At 39.0% G+C, this 20,749-nt stretch overlaps 1 protein-coding gene across 1 annotated transcript in view; it reads right to left on the bottom strand.

The window, feature by feature from the left end:
• LOC127415985 (nesprin-2-like) overlaps nt 1-18,233 on the bottom strand; it is a 119,787-nt gene extending 101,554 nt beyond the window's left edge. Inside the window, 14 exon segments of the mRNA XM_051655070.1 lie at nt 80-176; nt 277-445; nt 795-907; nt 994-1,158; nt 2,724-2,861; nt 2,987-3,100; nt 4,147-4,247; nt 6,195-6,394; nt 7,610-7,796; nt 10,611-10,707; nt 10,830-10,907; nt 11,034-11,129; nt 15,697-15,758; nt 18,146-18,233. Coding sequence (XP_051511030.1) covers nt 80-176; nt 277-445; nt 795-907; nt 994-1,158; nt 2,724-2,861; nt 2,987-3,100; nt 4,147-4,247; nt 6,195-6,394; nt 7,610-7,796; nt 10,611-10,707; nt 10,830-10,907; nt 11,034-11,129; nt 15,697-15,758; nt 18,146-18,233 — 1,705 coding nt within the window.
• Between the last annotated feature and the right edge of the window lie 2,516 nt (nt 18,234-20,749).

Raw genomic sequence — 20,749 nt, 5'->3', positions numbered from 1 at the left:
AAGAAGATCCCACTGACTTTGTTTTTATAAAATCAAAGAGTGGCAATGTTAAACAGAACTTCCAACAATGCAATCTTACCCAGGGCTGCTTTGTTTGTGTAACTGACTGATGTGTCCTTCAGATTATGAAGTGCTTCCTTCAACATCGATACCAGGCCTTGCCTGTCAACAGTTTCCTAATTGACATATACACATTGAAAGACCGGCTGACAAACCTTACAACGTTGAATATTATATTAGTCTGTCTAGACAAGGTCATTGCATAGGGCCACATACATGCCAGTCCTGTAGCAGAGAGTGAACAGACTCCTGGGAGCCATAAAGCCCTCTCCACAAGCCCAACTTAGACTTTAGATGCCCCAGCAGGTCATAAACATGGTTTATCTGCTCCCTGTATTGGAGCTTGATGCCATGGTACTTTACTGTCACTCTGGCACTGGTGAAACTATGAAAGAGAATGAGGAACATGGCAGTAAGGAACCTGTATATCTGAGGAGGCCTTCTGTAAAAAAGTAACAAACTCAAGAACAGCCCTGCTGAAAAGACCTGCATGAATTTACATTCTTGTCCAAACTGGTTTACAGTGGTCTAGGAGGTAGACCAACTTAGCTATGTTTTTTTTACCAGCTAAGCTGACCAAACAGCATGGTCTTTCTGAAGAAGTTGAATGACTAAGAAGTCTAGCAGATTAAGCTACTTAAAAAGCCTGATAAGGACACCAGCATTCTAATTATGCTTGTGACCAGGATGCTGATCTTTCAGCAGGGAGGACCTAACAGATTTTGTTTGCCAACCGTCTCTTGATCTCCTCCAGCTTCTCAATTGGTACTTGAGGACAACCATCATCGTCTGTGTTACGGTAATGATGAAGGGTGTTCAAGTGTTGGCTTAAATCCTCAACCAAAACCTGAGGAAATAAAAAGATTAAACATTGCTATACATATCATTCAGGAAAACACATGTATGCACAATAGTACATGGCAGCCCAATGACCTTGATTTGCTCTTGCTTGTTTCTGGCATCTCTGGCAGCAATACCACTGTCTTCTGTGTTCCTGTTCTCTTCAGACAGGACTGCCTCCATATGCTGAAGCCACTGGCCCAGTGTGTTCAGAGGGACCGGCAAGCCAACATCTAGCACTGTTCTGTACTCTTGTAACTGCAGGATTGTTTGCATAAATGTATGATCTTTTATTTTAAGAATAATGTTATCATTTAATTAATTGACATTTTCGCAGGTACTTATTTCCATAGAGACTCCTACCAGGGATTGACAGAAAAATACCATTAAAAGTGACAAAAATGCCCCAGATATTTAAAATATGCAGACACAAATGTCCCTGTAGTGAATCCCTCCACTTTTTCTGTTTTCTAACATTTGATTTATTTCATAAAACTCTATCCGAGGTCTATAAGTTAAGAATTAAGTGCCTTTGCTGACACTGTAGTGACCTGCAACTGTCTCACAGGTGCTGTCGAATGTGCAGCTAATATGAAGTGCTGTGACAGAGCTTTAAAGGGATAGTTCACCCAAAAAAAGAAAATTCTTTCATCATTTTCTCACCCTCATGCCATACCAGATGTCTATGACTTACTTTCTTCTGCTGAACACAAAAGAAGATTTTTAGATTAATATTTCAACTCCTCACAATGCAAATGAATGGTGACAAAAATGATGAAGCTCCACAAATCACAAAGGCAGCATAATCCAGTAATCCATAAGAATCCAGTGGTTAAATGTATATCTTCAGAAGTGATGTGATAGATGTGGGTGAGAAACAGATCAATATGCAAGTCCTTTTTTACTATAAATTCTTCTCCCTGTCCAGTAGATGGCAATATGCAGGAAGAACATAAATCGGCAAAAACACAAGAAAGTGAAAGTGGAGATTTATTGTAAAAAATGACTTAAATTTTTATCCTGTTTCTCACCCACACTTATCATATCACTTCTAAAGACATGGATTTAACCACTGGATTCTTATGGATTACTTTTATCCTGCCTTCATGTGCTTTTGGAGCTTCAAAATTTGGTACCCATTCACTTGCATTGTGAGGACCTACAGAGCTGAAATATTCTTCTAAAAATCTTGGATTTTGTGAAGCTATGGCCCAGAGGTTAGTCATGTTGATATCATAAACTACTTAAAGTTGTTATGACAGCCAACAACTGCACAAGTTTAGCCTGAACTAATTTTTATTCCAACTAACACTTAAAGGGCTGTTGTTCTCCGTCTGGTACGCTCATATTGGTAGTTTTTTATGGTCCAGAAAACAGTCCAGTGGCAATTTGAAGCATCATAGCGCCGCAAAGTGGTTAGTCAGCAAAACTGTGAATAGGCTTTATCCAATTTCTGCAACTTATCCATATCCTAGGCTCTCACTTAGACACACATACCAAAACAAAATAAAGCGAGCTCCGCCCTGATGAAGCAGTTTTTGATAAAATAAACAAATAAATAAAATCAACCCTGAAAACACTGAACATGAAGGAAAAAAATCCCAACAACTCCAAAATTTGAAATGCACTGTGTCAGCAGAGCTGCAGAATATGGAACTGGCCAATTATTGAACATGTATTACAGTAGAGTGTTTATTGTGCTATGTTATCTTCAATATCTTGTACACAATTTACAGTTGCTATTGATTAGATTAAGAATTTATTTAAATGATTCAATAGAAGTATTTGACCAGTGGGCCACATGTCTAAACCCAATATCTCACCCTTTCCTCCATGATGTCCCAAGCCTTTCTAAGTGCTTGCTCCTCCTTGCTGGGTTTAGCAGAGCATCTTATTGCACTGGGCAATGGAATAACTGGACGTCGCTGGTCATAGTAAGTCCCCACAAAGTTCTGGAATGCCTGTACAGAATTAAAACATTCAGGACTTGTCAGAAAATTTGTTATTTGTGATCCAAAAGAAAAGGCTTACGGAAAAACATGTCATATATTGGGTAGTGAAGATTACAACTTTTCATTCAGCATACCTGATATCGTTCTGCATATCCCTTCCCCTCTGTAGATGTCCACGCCTCCAGTAACTCATGATAGGCTCGCTGTAGCCAGCATGTCATCTCTCTGGCTTTCTGATTGGGTGAAGCCTGAGGGCATGGCAAGAGACTTAGAAATTCATCAGATGAAACAGTGAAACAGTGTCCTGACATACAGAGACTGACTCTGGAATTAATTGACAGAGGTGAACTGTGGAAGAATTCATAAGCGCAGTGTGGCATCTGTACCTGGTGCAGTGGGGAGGCCAGAACAGCAGGAGTGAAGTAAGTAGGGAGGTTGACAGGAGAGAGGCATGCTAGAGAGAGCAGAGTTTGAAGTTGTATCCAACCAGTAGGGGGCGACAAATAACAGATGGAAGCGAAGACAGTGGGCCTCAAATAGGGGAAGCGGGGTTAGAGAGAGAAAAGTAAATGTGACAGACCAGAAAGACAAAATGACACAATAGCATAAGGTCTGGCTGGGAGAAGTATAGTTAACTCAAAATTAGCCTCAGTCAAAATTCACTCATCACATCATACAATGAAAGTGAATTGACTTAAGGTTAATATTATGCCTAACATCTCCTTTTGTGTTCCATGGAAGAAAGTCATACAGGTTTGGAACAACATGAGGGTGAGTAAATAATGAATTTTTGGGGGTGAACTATTCTTTTTTTTTAACTTTATTTTTTTTATCCCCTTTTCTCCCAATTTGGAATGCCCAATTCCCACTACTTAGTAGGTCCTCATGGTGGCACGGTTACACACCTCAATCCAGGTGGCGGAGGACAAGTCTCAGTTGCCTCCGCTTCTGAGACAGTCAATCCGCGCATCTTATCACGTGGCTCGCTGTGCATGACACCGCGGAGACTCACAGAATGTGGAGGCTCATGCTACTCTCTGCGATCCACGCACAACTTACCACACGCCCCACTGAGAGCGAGAACCCCTAATCGCAACCACGAGGAGTTTACCCCATGTGACTCTACCCTCCCTAGCAATTGGGCCAATTTGGTTGCTTAGGAGACTTGGCTGGAATCACTCAACATGCCCTGGATTCGAACTTGTGACTCCAGGGGTGGTAGTCAGTGTCAATACTCGCTGAGCTACCCAGGCCCCCCTGGGTGAACTATTCTTTAACTTGGACGTGGCCTTACCTCAAATACATTATCAGCTGAGGGCTGCTCATTGGAGTACTGCAAGAACTGAGCAATGTATGTCATTATGGACTTCTCATCGGGATTATTGACATCAATGTCTGAGAAAAAAAGAGATTTTAAAAAACCCAACAACATTTTAAAGAACATAAACACTGTACACTAAACCAGTGGTTCTCAACTGATGGGCCATGACCATCAAAAATGGTTTGCAGGTCTGTTAAGGGGGGGTGGGGGGGAATAAATAAATAAAAACTAAAACAAATTTGCAACTAGCCAAATAATCATCCATAGGATAGCAAAATAAATAGCATATCTACTTTTAAAAGGGCAGAGAAAACACTTCCCATAAACATCTTTTGCTGTTGATTTCAAAGTCCAGGCATCCAATCCAACTTTACTGTATTTTGACACATATTCATCCTTACTTAGTTGAAGCTGGCAAAATTAGACAGATGCCAACATGGACAGGCATCACATCCTCTCATCCTCAAAAACCATGAAACAAAACTACACAAGGTAAACAAAAATATGACCCAGACTTCATTAAATATGTGTTCAAGTGCAACAGGGACAAGCATGTCTTGTGCCGATCACAATGTCTTGTGTGGTAAATGTGTGGTAAATTTTTGGCGGCAATGAGTATGAAATCATTGTAATTCAAGTGACATTTAGAAATAAAACACTCAAACTTATAAGACAAGCTTATTGAATTTTTCCAAATTTTCCAAAACTTTGAAGCTTCAAAAAGCACATAAATGCAGCATAAAAGTTATCCGAATGACTGCAGTGGTTTAATCCATGACTTCTGAAGTAATCTAATTGGGTGAGAACAGACCAAAACCAGACCATTGTACATCTTGCCATTGCAGTCTCTATGCAACATCATGATTTCAACTTAACTACACTTCCTAGTGCTTGACACATGCGCACACTAGATGGCGCTAGGAAGTTTAAGCAAGACATGATCGCCAAGGAGACTGCTGATGTCAAGGTTTATTTTGATAAAGCAGTTACCTTTTGGTCTGTTCTCACCCAAAATTGATTGGATTGCTTCAGAAGACATAGGGTCTGTTCCAAACAGACTGTCTCCTGCCTACACAAGCAGCAGTCTTCTATGGCAGCATCCTTACTGAAATTATGTCTCATAAGAGAGCGATTTGGAACGTTCTAAACAGGCGGCAGCTCCACGCATCATTCAAATAGGACACTCAACTCGCAACTGATTTCAATACAGGTGACGCGAGAGGAACAATGCAATCCTCTAATGAGCATAAAGACACACGGCGTTTTGGGTAAAATAGTCGGTTTTGTATCATATTACACTGTTATTTATCGATACTTTTCAGTATTGAACAGATAATAAGTATATTTTTAATCTAAATTTCTCTCGCATCGTCCGCCATCTTGGATTAATTGTTCCACCGAGCTCATCACGGTGCATTCTGGGATTGCCTACCAGGGGAAGGTTACATCCAGTGATATCTTAGAATTTGGCCAAAACAATATTCTTAAGAGGCAACATAATTACGATACCTACCTTTTGGAACAGCCTTCACGTCGGGAGTTTACCTATGATGACTTAAAATACTGCCTCCGGAGGACTCTCTCAGACCCACTGTGAGAGTTTTGGAACAGACCCATAGATTAAATCACTTGAGTCTTATGGATTATTTTGATGTGTGTTTGGAGCTTCAAAAGTTTTGGTCACCATTCACTTGCATTAAATGGACCTGCAGAGCTGAGATATTCTTCTAAAAAAGTATTGTTTAGCAGAAGAAAGTCATACTCTTCTGGGATGGCATGAGGTTGAGTAAATGATGAGAATTTTCATCTTTGGGTGAACTATTCCTTTAATAAATTCTTAATAAATTCATAAATGTCAATGTTTGATTTTAAGGACATGTTTGTTTAATTTTCTACAATAATCAATTTTGGTACTTTTTAAGGTCACCACTTGATACCCAATGTAAAATCTGGGTCCTGAAGCAAAACCAGTTAAGAACTATTACACTAGACCAAGAAATATTGCCGTTAATGGTTTTCACCCTCTGGCTCAAATAGTCTGGGAATTCCCAGCTCCATCTCAGCGAGGTGAAATGCCTGCTCCAGCTTTTCCAGGTGGCTGCTGGTCTGATTTTGAGAGAGGTCCACCAGATCTGGTCTAAGAGAACATAGGATGGCCAGGAACACCTCCCCACTCCTCCAGCTGGACTTAAAATCCCTCACACTGGCTGTGCAACCAACTCTGAATTAAAGATGAATATCATTAAAGGATCCTCTTAGAGAAAAATCTGAATGAAAGGGAAAAAGTGAGGAGGAAAACAGAGGAAATAGAAATAGACCCTGTGCAAAATGTAACGATTCATTGATCCAATGTTTTCGAAACAATGCGTAAATATCGATATAGAATTTTTTTTAAGATGTACCTTTATTTTAATACTCTCACGTCAGCCACGTCCGTACACATTTCCGTCAGGCGATGAAGCAACTTTATTACATTCATTTCACTTTGAGCACTAACTATGCTTTTCATGTGGGACACGAATGTGCGCAGGGGGGCCTTGAAGCCAAATTGTGCTCTGCTATCTGTGCGGCGTGCGCACGTGTCAACTGGGCCTCCCGCGAAACTTGAGCTGCATTGACAGGATCAGTGCGAGCACATCAACCGGGCGCTCCTTAAAATGTGAGCTCTCATAATTCGGGCTTCCATCGATATCGTTGCTCATGCGACCCATTTGAATTTTACATGAGAATTTGCTATTTAAAAGTACCATGGAGAAGTTCAACAATGTGAAAAATATTGATAACAGCGACATTCTGAACAGCAGTAACGAGGGAAAGAGAAACACCTGCTCAGCTCCAGCATCAGTTATAAGACTTTATACATCTACACATCAACACTTACTAACATTTATCCCAGTTAACTCTAACAGAATTTTTCATTACAACTGTGGAAGTTGTAGCCAAGAAAACTGCGGATTGCATGGATAGTTGGAAACAAGTCATGGGTAAGTATTTTAAATTGGATTAAACTGAAAAATAAGCTGTAATCAAACAATTGACACTTGTGTGTGATGTTATTATTTATATTATTATCTGTATAATTTTTTCAACATCTGAAGTACCTTATTTTTTTGTGGATGTCACAATGTGTATACTACATTTGCACTTTTCAGAGAGCTCAATAAAATATTCAAGTTATATTTTGGTTGCATTTGAGGGCAAAAAAAATTCATTGTGTAAAATAGGCACATAATATCGTAATATCGATCGCAGGGCCCTGAATCTAATCAAATCGAAATCGTATCGCGGCAGACTTTGAAGTATCAGCAAATATCGGATCACAGGCCAAGAGAATCGATATAAGATCGTATTGTGACGAAACGTCCGATTTACACCCCTACTGTGGAAATATATCAGCATGTACTGTGGCTTCAAAAAAGGTTAAAAAAATGCTCACTTCTGGCACTGGTCCCGAACCCACAGGAGCAGAGCCTTCCTAGCAGAGAGACGGAAGCGTGCATGGAGCGGTGATGCTCTTCGAGGAACAGGACTGCTCACTGCAGACCCAGAAGCAGAATCCAGACTGGACAGAGAGTCCAGAGAGGACGATCGGGAGCCATAGGAGAGCGTGCTGGCTAGTTCCTCTATCTGTAGTAATTAGTATAATGGAACATATTTAACACAGCCAAAGCCCTTCTGATAGTGAAGCCTACAATGTTAGCATAGATTAGCCTAACGCAGCCGTTCCATAGACATTCAGTGGCGGTACACTGGCGAGGAGACAAGATGCCATTCTTTTTAAATGGACGTCTATGAAGGAGATGCTTCACAACACTGAATAAACTGCTTTTGTGAGGAAACAGCTCATCATTTAATGAATTCACTGCCTGTCTGCTAATCTTCAACATGTTTTACACTAAACAAAACTTTTGGAGTGAACTGTGTGGAGTTTACTATGATAAAATTGCTGTTTTGTAAGAGAAGTCACTGACCATTTTACGACTGGAAAAACTGCACTTTATTCTGTTTTGAATGCTATTCTGATGCTAGTGAAAGTTTGTAATATGGCACTTTTCATACCACTGTCTCCTTAAGATGATTCGCTTATGTTTTCCTCTTTTGTAAGTCGCTTTGGATAAAAGCGTCTGCCAAATGAATAAATGTAAATGTAAATGGAAGGTGTCAGTTTACGGCTGTCTCCATTCATTTGTATAGCATCAGAAAAATGTTGTAAAATGCTAGTTGACCGTTACAGCCGTTACGCTCTCTCCAATGATAGAACCGCAAAGGTTGTTATCTCAGTACAATAAGATCTCTGACACAGCTTTTAGTTACTAGCAAAAGGTAAACGGGGAAATGTCTCAGGAATTTTTCAAGACCTTGTATTTGGACGATATTGAAAAAAGCTATATGAGATATTGAATTGAGTGAGTTAAACACACTCAGATAACACTCAGACCCTTGTTTTGGGTACATATTTGTATTAAGGAGAATTTTTATTTTATTTTTTTCCAGAGGAACAAAACATATAGTATAAAGGAACCTTTAAAAAGGTACACAATAGGTCCTTAGGTAAAATTACAGTGCATCCGGAAAGTATTCACAGCGCTTCACTTTTTCCACATTTTGTTATGTTACAGCCTTATTCCAAAATGGATTCAATTCATTATTTTCCTCAAAATTCTACAAACAATACCCCATAATGACAACGTGAAAGAAGTTTGTTTGAAATCTTTGCAAATTTATTTTTAAAAAAAAATTAGAAAAAAAAAAAAAAATCACATGTACATAAGTATTCACAGCCTTTGCCATGACACTCAAAATTGAGCTCAGGTGCATCCTGTTTCCACTGATCATCCTTGAGATGTTTCTACAACTTGATTGGAGTCCACCTGTGGTAAATTCAGTTGATTGGACATGATTTGGAAAGGCACACACCTGTCTATATAAGGTCCCACAGTTAACAGTGCATGTCAGAGCACAAACCAAGCCATAAAGTCCAAGGAATTGTCTGTAAACCTCTGAGACAAGATTGTATCGAGGCACAGATCTGGGGAAGGGTACAGAAAAATGTCTGCAGCATTGAAGGTCCCAATGAGCACAGTGGCCTCCATCATCCGTAAATGGAAGAAGTTTGGAACCACCAGGACTCTTCCTAGAGCAGGCCACCCGGCCAAACTGAGCGATCGGGGGAGAAGGGCCTTAGTCAGGGAGGTGACCAAGAACCCGATGGTCACTCTGACAGAGTTCCAGCATTTCTCTGTGGAGAGAGGAGAACCTTCCAGAAGAACAACCATCTCTGCAGCACTCCACCAATCAGGCCTGTATGGTAGAGTGGCCAGACGCAAGCCACTCCTCAGTAAAAGGCACATGACAGCCTGCCTGGAGTTTGCCAAAAGGCACCTGAAGGACTCTCAGACCATGAGAAACAAAATTCTATGGTCTCTTTGGCCTGAATGGCAAGCGTCATGTCTGGAGGAAACCAGGCACTGCTCATCACCTGGCCAATACCATCCCTACAGTGAAGCATGGTGGTGGCAGCATCATGCTGTGGGGATGTTTTTCAGTGACAGGAACTGGGAGACTAGTCAGGATCGAGGGAAAGATGAATGCAGCAATGTACAGCGACATCCTTGATGAAAACCTGCTCCAGAGCACTCTGGACCTCAGACAGGGGCGAAGGTTCATCTTCCAACAGGACAACGACCCTAAGCACACAGCCAAGATAACAAAGGAGTGGCTAAGGGACAACTCTGTGAATGTCCTTGTGTGGCCCAGCCAGAGCCCAGACTTGAACCCGATTGAACATCTCCGGAGAGATCTGAAAATGGCTGTGCACCGACGCTCCCCATCCAATCTGATGGAGCTTGAGAGGTCCTGCAAAGAGGAATGGGAGAAACTGCCCAACAATAGGTGTGCCAAGCTTGTAGCATCATACTCAAAAAGACTTGAGGCTGTAATTGATGCCAAAGGTGCTTCAACAAAGTACTGAGCAAAGGCTTTATACTTATGTACATGTGATTGTGTTTTTTTTTTTTTTTATAAATTTGCAAAGGTTTCAAACAAACTTCTTTCACATTGTCATTATGGGGTATTGTTTGTAGAATTTTGAGGAAAATAATGAATTGAATCCATTTTGGAATAAGGCTGTAACATAACAAAATGTGGAAAAAGTGAAGTGCTGTGAATAATTTCCGGATGCACTGTATGTACCCAAAACGAGTTTCAGCCCAAGTTCTCTGACACAAAAGAGTCATCTAAGATAGGAAATACTATATGCTTCCTGCATACATTTACATCATTATTTGAACTTCTCTAAAGGTTTCTGCTAAAAATAGCTAAAGGTGTTTAGGTACAAAAGGAAAAAAACAGGTCAAGGTAAAGGAAGATGTCAGTATTGTATATATGATATGGATTTTCTGCATTTTTAAAATACATATCTAGATGGACTATTATACTCACATGGCACTGCAGGATAACAGTCCATATCAGGCCTAGAATAATGGATGATTTTCCCTCTATGATGTCCGAGATGTTTATGTTCAACAGCTTGATCTGAGAGTACACAAATTGTGTATATCATTTTATCTAAATGTGAATTTTCTAGTCCTTGAAAATGCCAGCTAAACATTCTTTGAAAGACATGTTTCCAGTAAGCATCACAAAAGACCTCTTACTGATTTATTCTTTAAGAAGTTCAAAGCAGTCTCAATGTTTCCTCTCTGCTGAAAAACACCATGACCCCTCTCACGTTTCTGTAAAGGAAAAAACTAAATCCATTGTATTATACCTATGATTGCATGCAGCATTAACATTTCTGTAATTAAGTCTCGATAACCTTTCCTCTGTGAACCTCATGATAGGTGTTATTCAGCACTCACCATGTACTGGCCACTCATCACCTCGAGTAGGTCCAACAGTCGAGTGCCATCTCGAAGATCCGAGAACAGATCCTGGACTGAGGTCGGAGGGCTCCTCTGCAACACGTATTACTATTTTAACTGAAAGCTTTAAATTCACAGTGGTGCTTTAAACTCAAATCAATATTTCATGCCCTTTTGTTTATGGACATGAAATATTGTTGCTTTGTGCAGGGGTCTTGTATCATCTTTTAATGACCTGTACTTGCATGTAATATCTCTTGCTTAGTTGAAAATTGTGGTTATTTAACATTTTAAAACATTTAACTACAGCAGATATATCTTTAAAGCCATTTTTAACCATTCAGGGCATAATGTTATATCCAAACCATCATGGGTGATAACCTTTGACCATTACTCACCACGTAGCTCTAGAACAGAGATGCCCAAACCAGAGACCGCAGGCCAAAGTTAGCCCGTGATGACATTTGATTTGGCCCACCTTGCCAAATTTATTTTTATGAAATATGCCATTGATGCAGCTCTTTATTGCATTAGTTAAGCAGATTTCAGAGTAATGTTTATATTCATATTCATATATATATATATATATATATATATATATATATATATATATATATATATACACACATATATACACACATACTATTATATACACACACACATACACACACACAGTGCACTCAAAGTATTCAACCTAAAAAATTATGCTAAGATGCTTTAAATTATTATTTTCTTCACATCAATCTACACTCCATACCCTATAATGACAAAGCAAAAACCAGATTTTTGATGACTGCAAATTTATAAAAAAGAAACTGAAATATCACATTGCCATAAGTATTCAGACCCTTTGATATGACACTTAAAATTTAGCTCAGGTGCATCCCATTTCTCTGGATTATCTTTGAGATGTATCTACACTTTGACTGGAGTCCACCTGTGGCAAATTCCATTGATTGGACATGATTTGGAAAGGCACACAACTGCCTATATAAGGTTTCACAGCTGAAAATGCATATCAGAGCAAAAACTAAACCATGATGTCAAATGGACTGCCTGCAGAGCTCAGAGACAGGATTGTATCGAGGCACAGATCTGGGGAAGACTACAAAAAAAAAAATAATTGGCTACTCTGAAGGTTGCCAAGAGCACAGCGGCCTCCATAATTTTTAAATGGAAGTTTGGAACAACCAGGACTCTAGCTAGAGCTGGCCACCCAGCCAAACTGAGCAATCGGGGGCAGAAGGGCCTTTGTAAGAGAGGTGAACAATAACCCAATGGTCACTCTTGTTGAGCTCCAGAGATCATGTGAAGAGATGGGAGAAACTTGCAGAAGGACAACCATCACTGCAACACTCGACCGATCTGGGATTTATGGTAGAGTGGCCAGACGGAAGACACATGAAAGCCTGGAATTTGCACAAAAAAAAAAAAAAAAAAAATCACCTAAAGGTCTCTCAGACTGTGAGAAACAAGATTCTCTGGTCTGATGAAACAAAGATTGAACCAGGTACCGCTCATCACCTGCGCAATACCATCCCAACAGTGAAGCATGGTGGTGGTAGCATCATGCTGTGGGGGTGTTTTTCAGCGGCAGGGACTGGGGGACTGATCAGGGTTGAAGGAAAGCTGAATGCAGCAAAATACAGAGATATCCTTAATGAAAACCTGGTCCAGAGCGCTCAGGACCTCAGACTGGGCTGAAGGTTCACCATCCAACGCAAGAGTGGCTTAGGGACATGTCTGTGAATGCCCTTGAGTGGCCCAGCCAGAGCCTAGATTTAAACCAAATCGAACATCACTGGAGAGACCTGAAAATGGCTGTGTGTTTATATATATATATATATATATATATAACTCAGCAAAAAAAGAAATGTTCCTTTTTCAGGACACTGTATTTTAAAGTTAATTTTGTAAAAATCCAAATAACTTTACAGATGTTTATTTTAAAGGGTTTAAACAATGTTTTCCATGCTTGTTCAATGAACCATAAACAATTAATGAACATGCACCTGTGGAACGGTCATTAAGACGCTAAAAGCTTACAGACGGTAGGCAATTAAGGCAATTGTTATAAAAACTTAGGACACTAAAGAGACCTTTATACTGACTCTGGAAAAACACCAAAAGAAAGATGCCCAGGGTCCCTGCTCATCTCCGTGAATGTGCCTTAGGCATGCTGCATGGAGGCATGAGGACTGCATATGTGGCCAGGGCAATAAATTGCAATATCCATACTGTGAGCACTAAGACAGTGCTACAGAGAGACAGATAGAACAGCTGATTATCCTCACAGTGGCAGACCATGTGTAACAACACCTGCACAGGATCAGTACATCCGAATATCACACCTGCGGGACAAGTACAGGATGGCAACAACTGCCCGAGTTACACCGTGAATGCACAATCCCTCCAACAGTGCTCAGACTGTCCGCAATAGGCTGAGAGAGGCTGGATTGAGGGCTTGCAGGCCTGTTGTAAGGCAGGTCCTTACCAGACCTCACCAGAAACAACGTCGTCTATGGGCACAAACGCACCTTCGCTGGACCAGACAGGACTGGCAAATGTGTTTTTCACTGACAAGTCGCGGTTTTGTCTCACCAGGGGTGATGGTCGGACTCGCGTATATCGTAGAAGAAATGAGCGTTACACCAAGGCCTGTACTCTGGAGTGGGATCGATTTGGAGGTGGAGGGTCCATCATGGTCTGGGATGGTGTGTCACAGCATCATCGGACTGAGCTTGTTGTCATTGCAGGCAATCTCAACGCTGTGCGTCACAGGGAAGACATCGTCCTTCCTCATGTGAAACCCTTCCTGCAGGCTTATCTTGACATAATCCTCCAGCATGACAATGCCACCAGCCATACTGCTCATTCGGTGCGTGATTTCCTGCAAGACAGGATGTCAGTATTCTGCCATGCCCAGTGAAGAGCCCGGATCTCAATCCCATTGAGCATGTCTGGGACCTGTTGGATCGGAGGGCTACGGCCATTCCCCCCAGAAATGTCCAGGAACTTGGTGGAAGAGTAAGGTAACATCTCACTGCAAGAACTGGCAAATCTGGTGCAGTCCATGATGAGGAGATGCACTGCAATACTTAATGCAGCTGGTGGCCACAACAGATACTGACTGTTACTTTTGATTTTGACCCCAGCTTTGTTCAAGGACACATTATTCCATTTCTGTTAGTCACATGTCTGTGAAACTTGTTCAGTTTGTCTTAGTTGTTGAATCTTTTTATGTTCATACAAATATTTACACGTTAGGTTTGCTGAAAATAAAAGCAGTTGAAAGTGAGAGGACATTTCTTTTTTTTTTTTGCTGAGTCATATATATAAATTTTTATAAAATCATAAAAGGAGGGGAACCAGGGCAACTTTTATATTTTAAAAGGAACACTCAGTAATTTTCCCCATTAAAAAAAGGTTTATTTCTACAGAAATGAATTGTAATTTTGATACATATGTATAAAATCATGACCACTCACATGAGATGAGGACATATCAGTAACCTTATAAAAGCCGTTTTATTCTACATGGGGCAGGGGCGCCCTCAAGGGTGCTGCCATTTATATTCACATGATCAGCTGAATATCACTCGCTTTATCTCAGTAACAGTCTTGTTGTTGGACACTTTTACACTTGGATTAAATTAATCATATCTGATTGTGAATAGATAATTTCAACAATGGCATCTTTGAAAACTATTGATTCTGAATGATGCTGCATCCACACCACTGTTAGTCCAAGATGACACCTTTAAAATAATATAGTTTGATATAATGCAACATTTACTTTCGTGCCACAGCCCTCAATAAAGTTCGATTTTTGGCCCTTCACAGTAAAAAGTTTGGGCACCTCTGCTCTAGAATATCTACTGTCTTTTACTGCAGTAGACAGATGTGCAACTCTCTCAAAATATATCATTTGGTGAGGGGAAAAAAACATTTGGAATTATTATATTCTTGTTTTAAAAGTAGAACAGAGATACAAAGATTTTATTACCTGATGTAAAATATGCAACATCTGTCTTTAAGGAAGAACACTTCAAGCTATATAGAGACTGCTCTGCATACCACTGAAGATCCACACAGGTTATCACTTGCTACAAGGAGTTCAAGAGCGTGTGTCTGAAATGTGGTCAAGTGGTGGTGGACGAGGTGCATGGCTCATGTTACAGCCTGCTGAAGTTCACCGCTGCAGGGTGGGGAACTATAAATAATCAAGCTCCTTGCCAAGCTCAAAGGCAGAAACAGTAGTACAGACTTTCCTCACTGGCCAGTGAGTCAGCATTTTGAAATCGAACTCCCTCGGTTTAACTCTATTATGTTTATAGAGTACACTATTTTGTATTTGATTGTGAAGTGGCTACTGCACCATCAGAAGAAATGCAAACTGTGCTTGAACTTACAATTAAATAGTAATCTTATAAAATAAAATAATTGGGACCTTGAAAAAGATGTCTGCTGTGAAATATGCAATATAAATATTAGTCTTTAGATCTTGCGTGATGAAAAAAGATAAATAAACATTAAAGGGCTCTTAATATAAAGAAATGCATTGCCTTATGTGCCATTTACAACTCAGATGTCAAAATCAAAATGTAAAACCCATCTTATGAGAGTCATTACAGTAAGTTATGTATTGTGCTTGGATTTACCTTGGAGAGCTGTGCATTGATCCAGTTTGTGAACGTTCTCTTCTGAATCTGTTCCTGTTCCACTGTTAATAACATAATACTGTATTAGATCTGACTTATTCCTGGACCAAAATCTTGTGTTGAAAAAGTGTGTGTGCAAATAAAAAACCCAGCATGCCGTTCATTCTTAACCATTTATTCGCTGGGAATGTTGGTTGCAGGATCAAACCTGGCTCAACTTATTGATCTCTGAGCAGCCAGTGGTTTCCACCTCAAACGGGTTTTAGAGACACCATTTTCCTTCATTTCGGCATAAAACTTGCCCTCATTTAGAGTTTCTCTGGTGTGGTGTTGTTGGAAGGCCTCAAAGTAGGATATCGCTTTGGGCCCCCATATGCTAAGAAAATTTGTCAGAATGGGTTCGATTTCAGGGTACATGAACATTCAGAAACTGCATGAGTTGTATTTTATACAACTCCATATAGTCCATTTTATATAAACACATAAAATAGGTAACACTTTACAATAAGGTTCCATTCATTAACATTAGATAATGCATTAGGTATCATGAGCTAACAATGAACAATATATTACAGCATTTATCAATATTTGTTCATGTTAGTAAAAAATACAATTACTGTATTCATTGTTAGTTCATGTTAGTACACAGTGCATTAAATAACGTTAACATATACAGTACAACTTTTGATAAAAAAAAAAAAAAAAAAAATTGTATATGCGGAAATTAACCAAGATTAATAAATGCTATAAAAGTATTGTTTTATTGTTTGTTCATGTTAACTAATGTAGATAACTAATATTAACATATGGAACCTTATTGTAAAGTGTTACCATAAAATAAATGAAAAATTGCGTAAGGAAAAACGTTTAGGCAAAGAACAAATTTTAAAATCGGAATTGCTACACGTGCAATTACATCAAATGCTCTTTAAGATCATCAGAAACATACATTCAGCCAGTTGTGTCCAAATTGTTGATTGGTAGTGTAAATCTGTTTGTTCTGGTGTATGTATTTGATCCATGAGCATTTTTGAATGTGCTTGTGAATGTACTCGCACGATCACCACCTGTTTCATTTAAACACAGAACAATGCTTGCATTCATAAAATCGAACTGAAACTGCCAACTTGTTATGTGTGGACCTGAAAATGTGATGTCGCTTCAGACATGACTTCAGACTAGGGCTGTGTTCGGAATGGCATACTACCATACTGCTCTTACTATTTTTGTATACATAAATATGTCAGAAGCAGCAAGAGTAGTAGTATGTATGAGTAGTATGCCATTCCAAAAATGGCAAAAGTGCCTCTCTTTAGGACAGGCCCTGTTGTCAAAGCAAACAACTGGTAGCCTGGCAACCATGCATCAGCAAGCATTAACTGTCTGAATGGAGTCCAGCACACACAGATGGTTTTAACAGACAGGAGCACTGTGACACATGACACACAGGGAATGACCAACACACAGCAGTGAAAGTCGAAAGGAATGGACACCAAGAGCTTCAGGTTCAAAGGTCTTTGTTGTATAAAACAGATACAGATCATGGGGCTGAACTAAAGATTGGCGGTAAATTAATAATTATTCCAAATTGCACATTACATTTTACTGGAAATAATTTTAGTCGTACAGTTAAACACAATACACGGCTTAAAGACATAGTTCCCCATATGATTTTCTGTCTTTAGTGGAACACAAAAGGAGACCAAAAATATGCAATGAAAGTAAATGGTGACTAAGTTTGTCATTTTACCTAACATCTACCTTTGTGTTCCACAGAAGAAAGAAAGTCATATGGATTTGGAACATAGTAAATGATTTTTTGTGTGAACTATCCTTTTAAATTGATGTATAGTCCTATCAATAGTCACTTGAACCTTCAACAATTACATGAAGCTCTATGTGCTGGCTTATTTTTTCCTGATTCATTCCTGAGCTGCCAGGTTACAGTTACTGTGTACTCAGAATCATGTGTACTTAAGATGGTGATGAACAGGTTCTAGAAAAACATAGTCAAATTTTGTTTACTATTCTACATTAAACACAGAACCTTTAGCACGCCCCCTCAGAATGTGATTCTGTTTGAAAACTTGGTGAGTCAACAGTTTACGATTCCCACCACACACGGTTGGGCACCTGCCCTAAACTTCAGAGAGCAGAACACAAATGGTAAAGAGCCAGCAGAACAAACGAAATAGCAAACAGATGATCTCAGGTGAGGGAAAAAAGCATTTATCATGTTATTGTTCATTGGGCAAGTGTCACATGAGAGGCCTTTTACTAAATGACTTCACATCCATTTAAAATTAGATGTCAGTTTATTATTTCATTTTGATTGAAATCATTGCTAAGTTCCTTTTACAAGTGTAAAACACAGACCTCAAATCTTGTTTGAAAGTTAAAGGTCATTAATCTGATCAAACTCAATTTCTGGATTACATTAAAGACTGACCTTGCAACAGCATGTGTACATCATCAATGTCCAATGGGACGCTCCTCTCGCCCTCAAGCGAAGTGCAGGTTTCTCCCCCCGATGCCATGACTCTTGCCTTAACACTCTCACACACTCATTACCACTGATATGACAGCCAAAAAAAAAAAAAAAAACGTTTCAACAAAATTAGTGTTCACATTACCATTACTAATTATCATCATAAACAACTTCATAGGAATTATACACAACAAATGTGCATTTGTCAAATAAATAATTTAAGACATGGTGGATCAGACAGAAGTTCTAAGTTTTCTTAACTGTTTGTATGTGATATACGCTCTTAAATGTATCTTTCTTGCATATACACCAAAATATTTGACACTTAAGCCACACTTACAATTGTATGAATGATTTTGCATTATAACGACATATTAAATCAACACTCTTAACTTTAACATCCATGGAACCTTCCTATTCAGAAATGGACGATATCTAATTAAAGGGTTTATATGGTCCATTTCTGAATCAGTAGGTGCAACCAATATTTGACACATTCTGATAGTGACATTTGAGTGAAAAGATGACCTAATACTGATGCCTTTTTTCAACTGATATGAATCAGGAGACTGAACAGTGGAACATGAAACAATGTAACAAGCCATTCAGCATCAACAAAGCAAATATAAGAACCCAAAGGCAGATTTATAATGTTTCACATGACTCCATCAAATAATGTGTAGGTTAAAATTTGCCAAACGCAAACATGTTCTGCTGATCTGAGGCAAGGTCTTACATACTACAGTGGAGTGATAGAATTAAGAAGCTTTGTCAACAGACTCCTAATTACACAAATAATTCTGATAGTACTGTGAATTAGTTTGGGAGAGAAACTTATGAACAGATAAACAACATCACCATAAAGTAACAATGTGATAAAGGAAGTCCATGTACGAAGCCAGCCCTGGGGAGATAAAGCAAATCAAATTCAAAACCCACAACACTGGCTGCTATTAAAGTCTGAACCCGAATAAATGAACCGAACAGTAGTTAATGAATAAAGGAGGAAGTAGGCCTACAGTTTGCTCTTCAAGGGAGGTAAATAATAAGCACAAGCGAACACAAAATGCACACAGGCACAAACACCCTATGGGCTTTCACCTAGCTAAAATGCTACATTCTTGTTAGAGTGTGATTTCAGAAGTGGCTTATGGGCTTAATACACTATATTGGTATTCTAATTGTGATTACCATTTAATTGTGTTGTTAATTAGATCAGTTTACATGCAACTATAAAAGGAAAAAGGTAGATATCTTCTAAAAAAAGAGAAAAAAAATCTTCTAAAAATCTCACATTTACTCATGGTAAGGGGTTGTTGACATACAACATGTCATGGACTTTCAACATCAGGATTTAAGGGCCCATATTCACGAAGATTTTTATCTCACCACTAGGAGTACTCCAAAGAGTTCCTCTCTAAGAGTTTTTGCTTAAAAGCTATTCACAAATCTGCTAAGAGCAAGTTTTACTATGGAAATTTTAATTTAAGATTAAGGTCAATGTTAATATTATAATGTTTATAATATTATAATGTTATAATATTAAAATACATCCACTCAATTGCAATCCAGGCGTTACCTTTTTAAAAGGCTTATGTCATAATGTGGATTGACAACAGCAGACGTGTTTCGGATCATATGTGAGTCACTCTTATGTAGAGGACTTTTAATCTGTCGTGGGTTTAGGACAGGGATCAGCAACCTTTTTGACATAGTGTGCAATGTTTTATTTTCCTGGTCAATGGCTGTGCCGACGTCCCATGCAAACATGCAAATGTATGCGCTTTTCCGAAGTATGAGTCCACTTGTGAAAATGTTTCTGTTTTGCATTTTTCTAATTTAATCGTTTGTTTTTCATTACAAATGATATTATCAGCATTACAGTTTGAGTGAAAATGCATCCAGTAAAGCGTTGCCGGCTTTTAATGCGAGAATGACTTTCACGCGCTGCACGAGTCTGTTGGGTATACTGCAGTCTCGTCACATTTGTACTTTTTGTTTAGCCTCCCATTCAGCTCATGAAAACACTCTGCATGATCATGAGGAAGGATTACATCAAGATGTAGATTGGAATGCAGGTGCGGAATTTATATAATAGTCTATTCCTCTCTCACCGTTGCTGGTGTGCCAGTGATTACCATACGACTGTGGTTAAATCCATGTCTTCAGAAGTGATATGATAGGTGTGGGTGAGAAACAGATCAATATTGAAGTCCTTTTTTATTATAAATCTCCACTTTCACTTCCACATTCTTATTTTGTTTTTGGCAATTTGCATTCTTTGTGCACATCGCCACTACCTACTGGTCAGTGTTGGTCAAAGGTGGAGATTTATAGTAAAAATGTACTTGTTTACGTATATACATATACATGTATGTCCCAAGCTGGTTAACTGGCCATTAAATAAATTTCACAAAGCCTGTCAAGAAAACTTTCAGCTCGTATTTCACATAAAAAACATATCATTCATTAAAAGCAGCAAAATATTACGCTATACATAGTATTATATGTCCTCTTTAAACAATATATCAATATATTTCAAAAATACAAACTAATTTTTTTCCT

This window comes from Myxocyprinus asiaticus, chromosome 25 (assembly GCF_019703515.2).
Source record: "Myxocyprinus asiaticus isolate MX2 ecotype Aquarium Trade chromosome 25, UBuf_Myxa_2, whole genome shotgun sequence".
Taxonomy (NCBI): domain Eukaryota; kingdom Metazoa; phylum Chordata; class Actinopteri; order Cypriniformes; family Catostomidae; genus Myxocyprinus; species Myxocyprinus asiaticus.
Note: the sequence above shows the minus strand (reverse complement) of the source record. Positions and strands in the feature narration are given on the sequence as shown.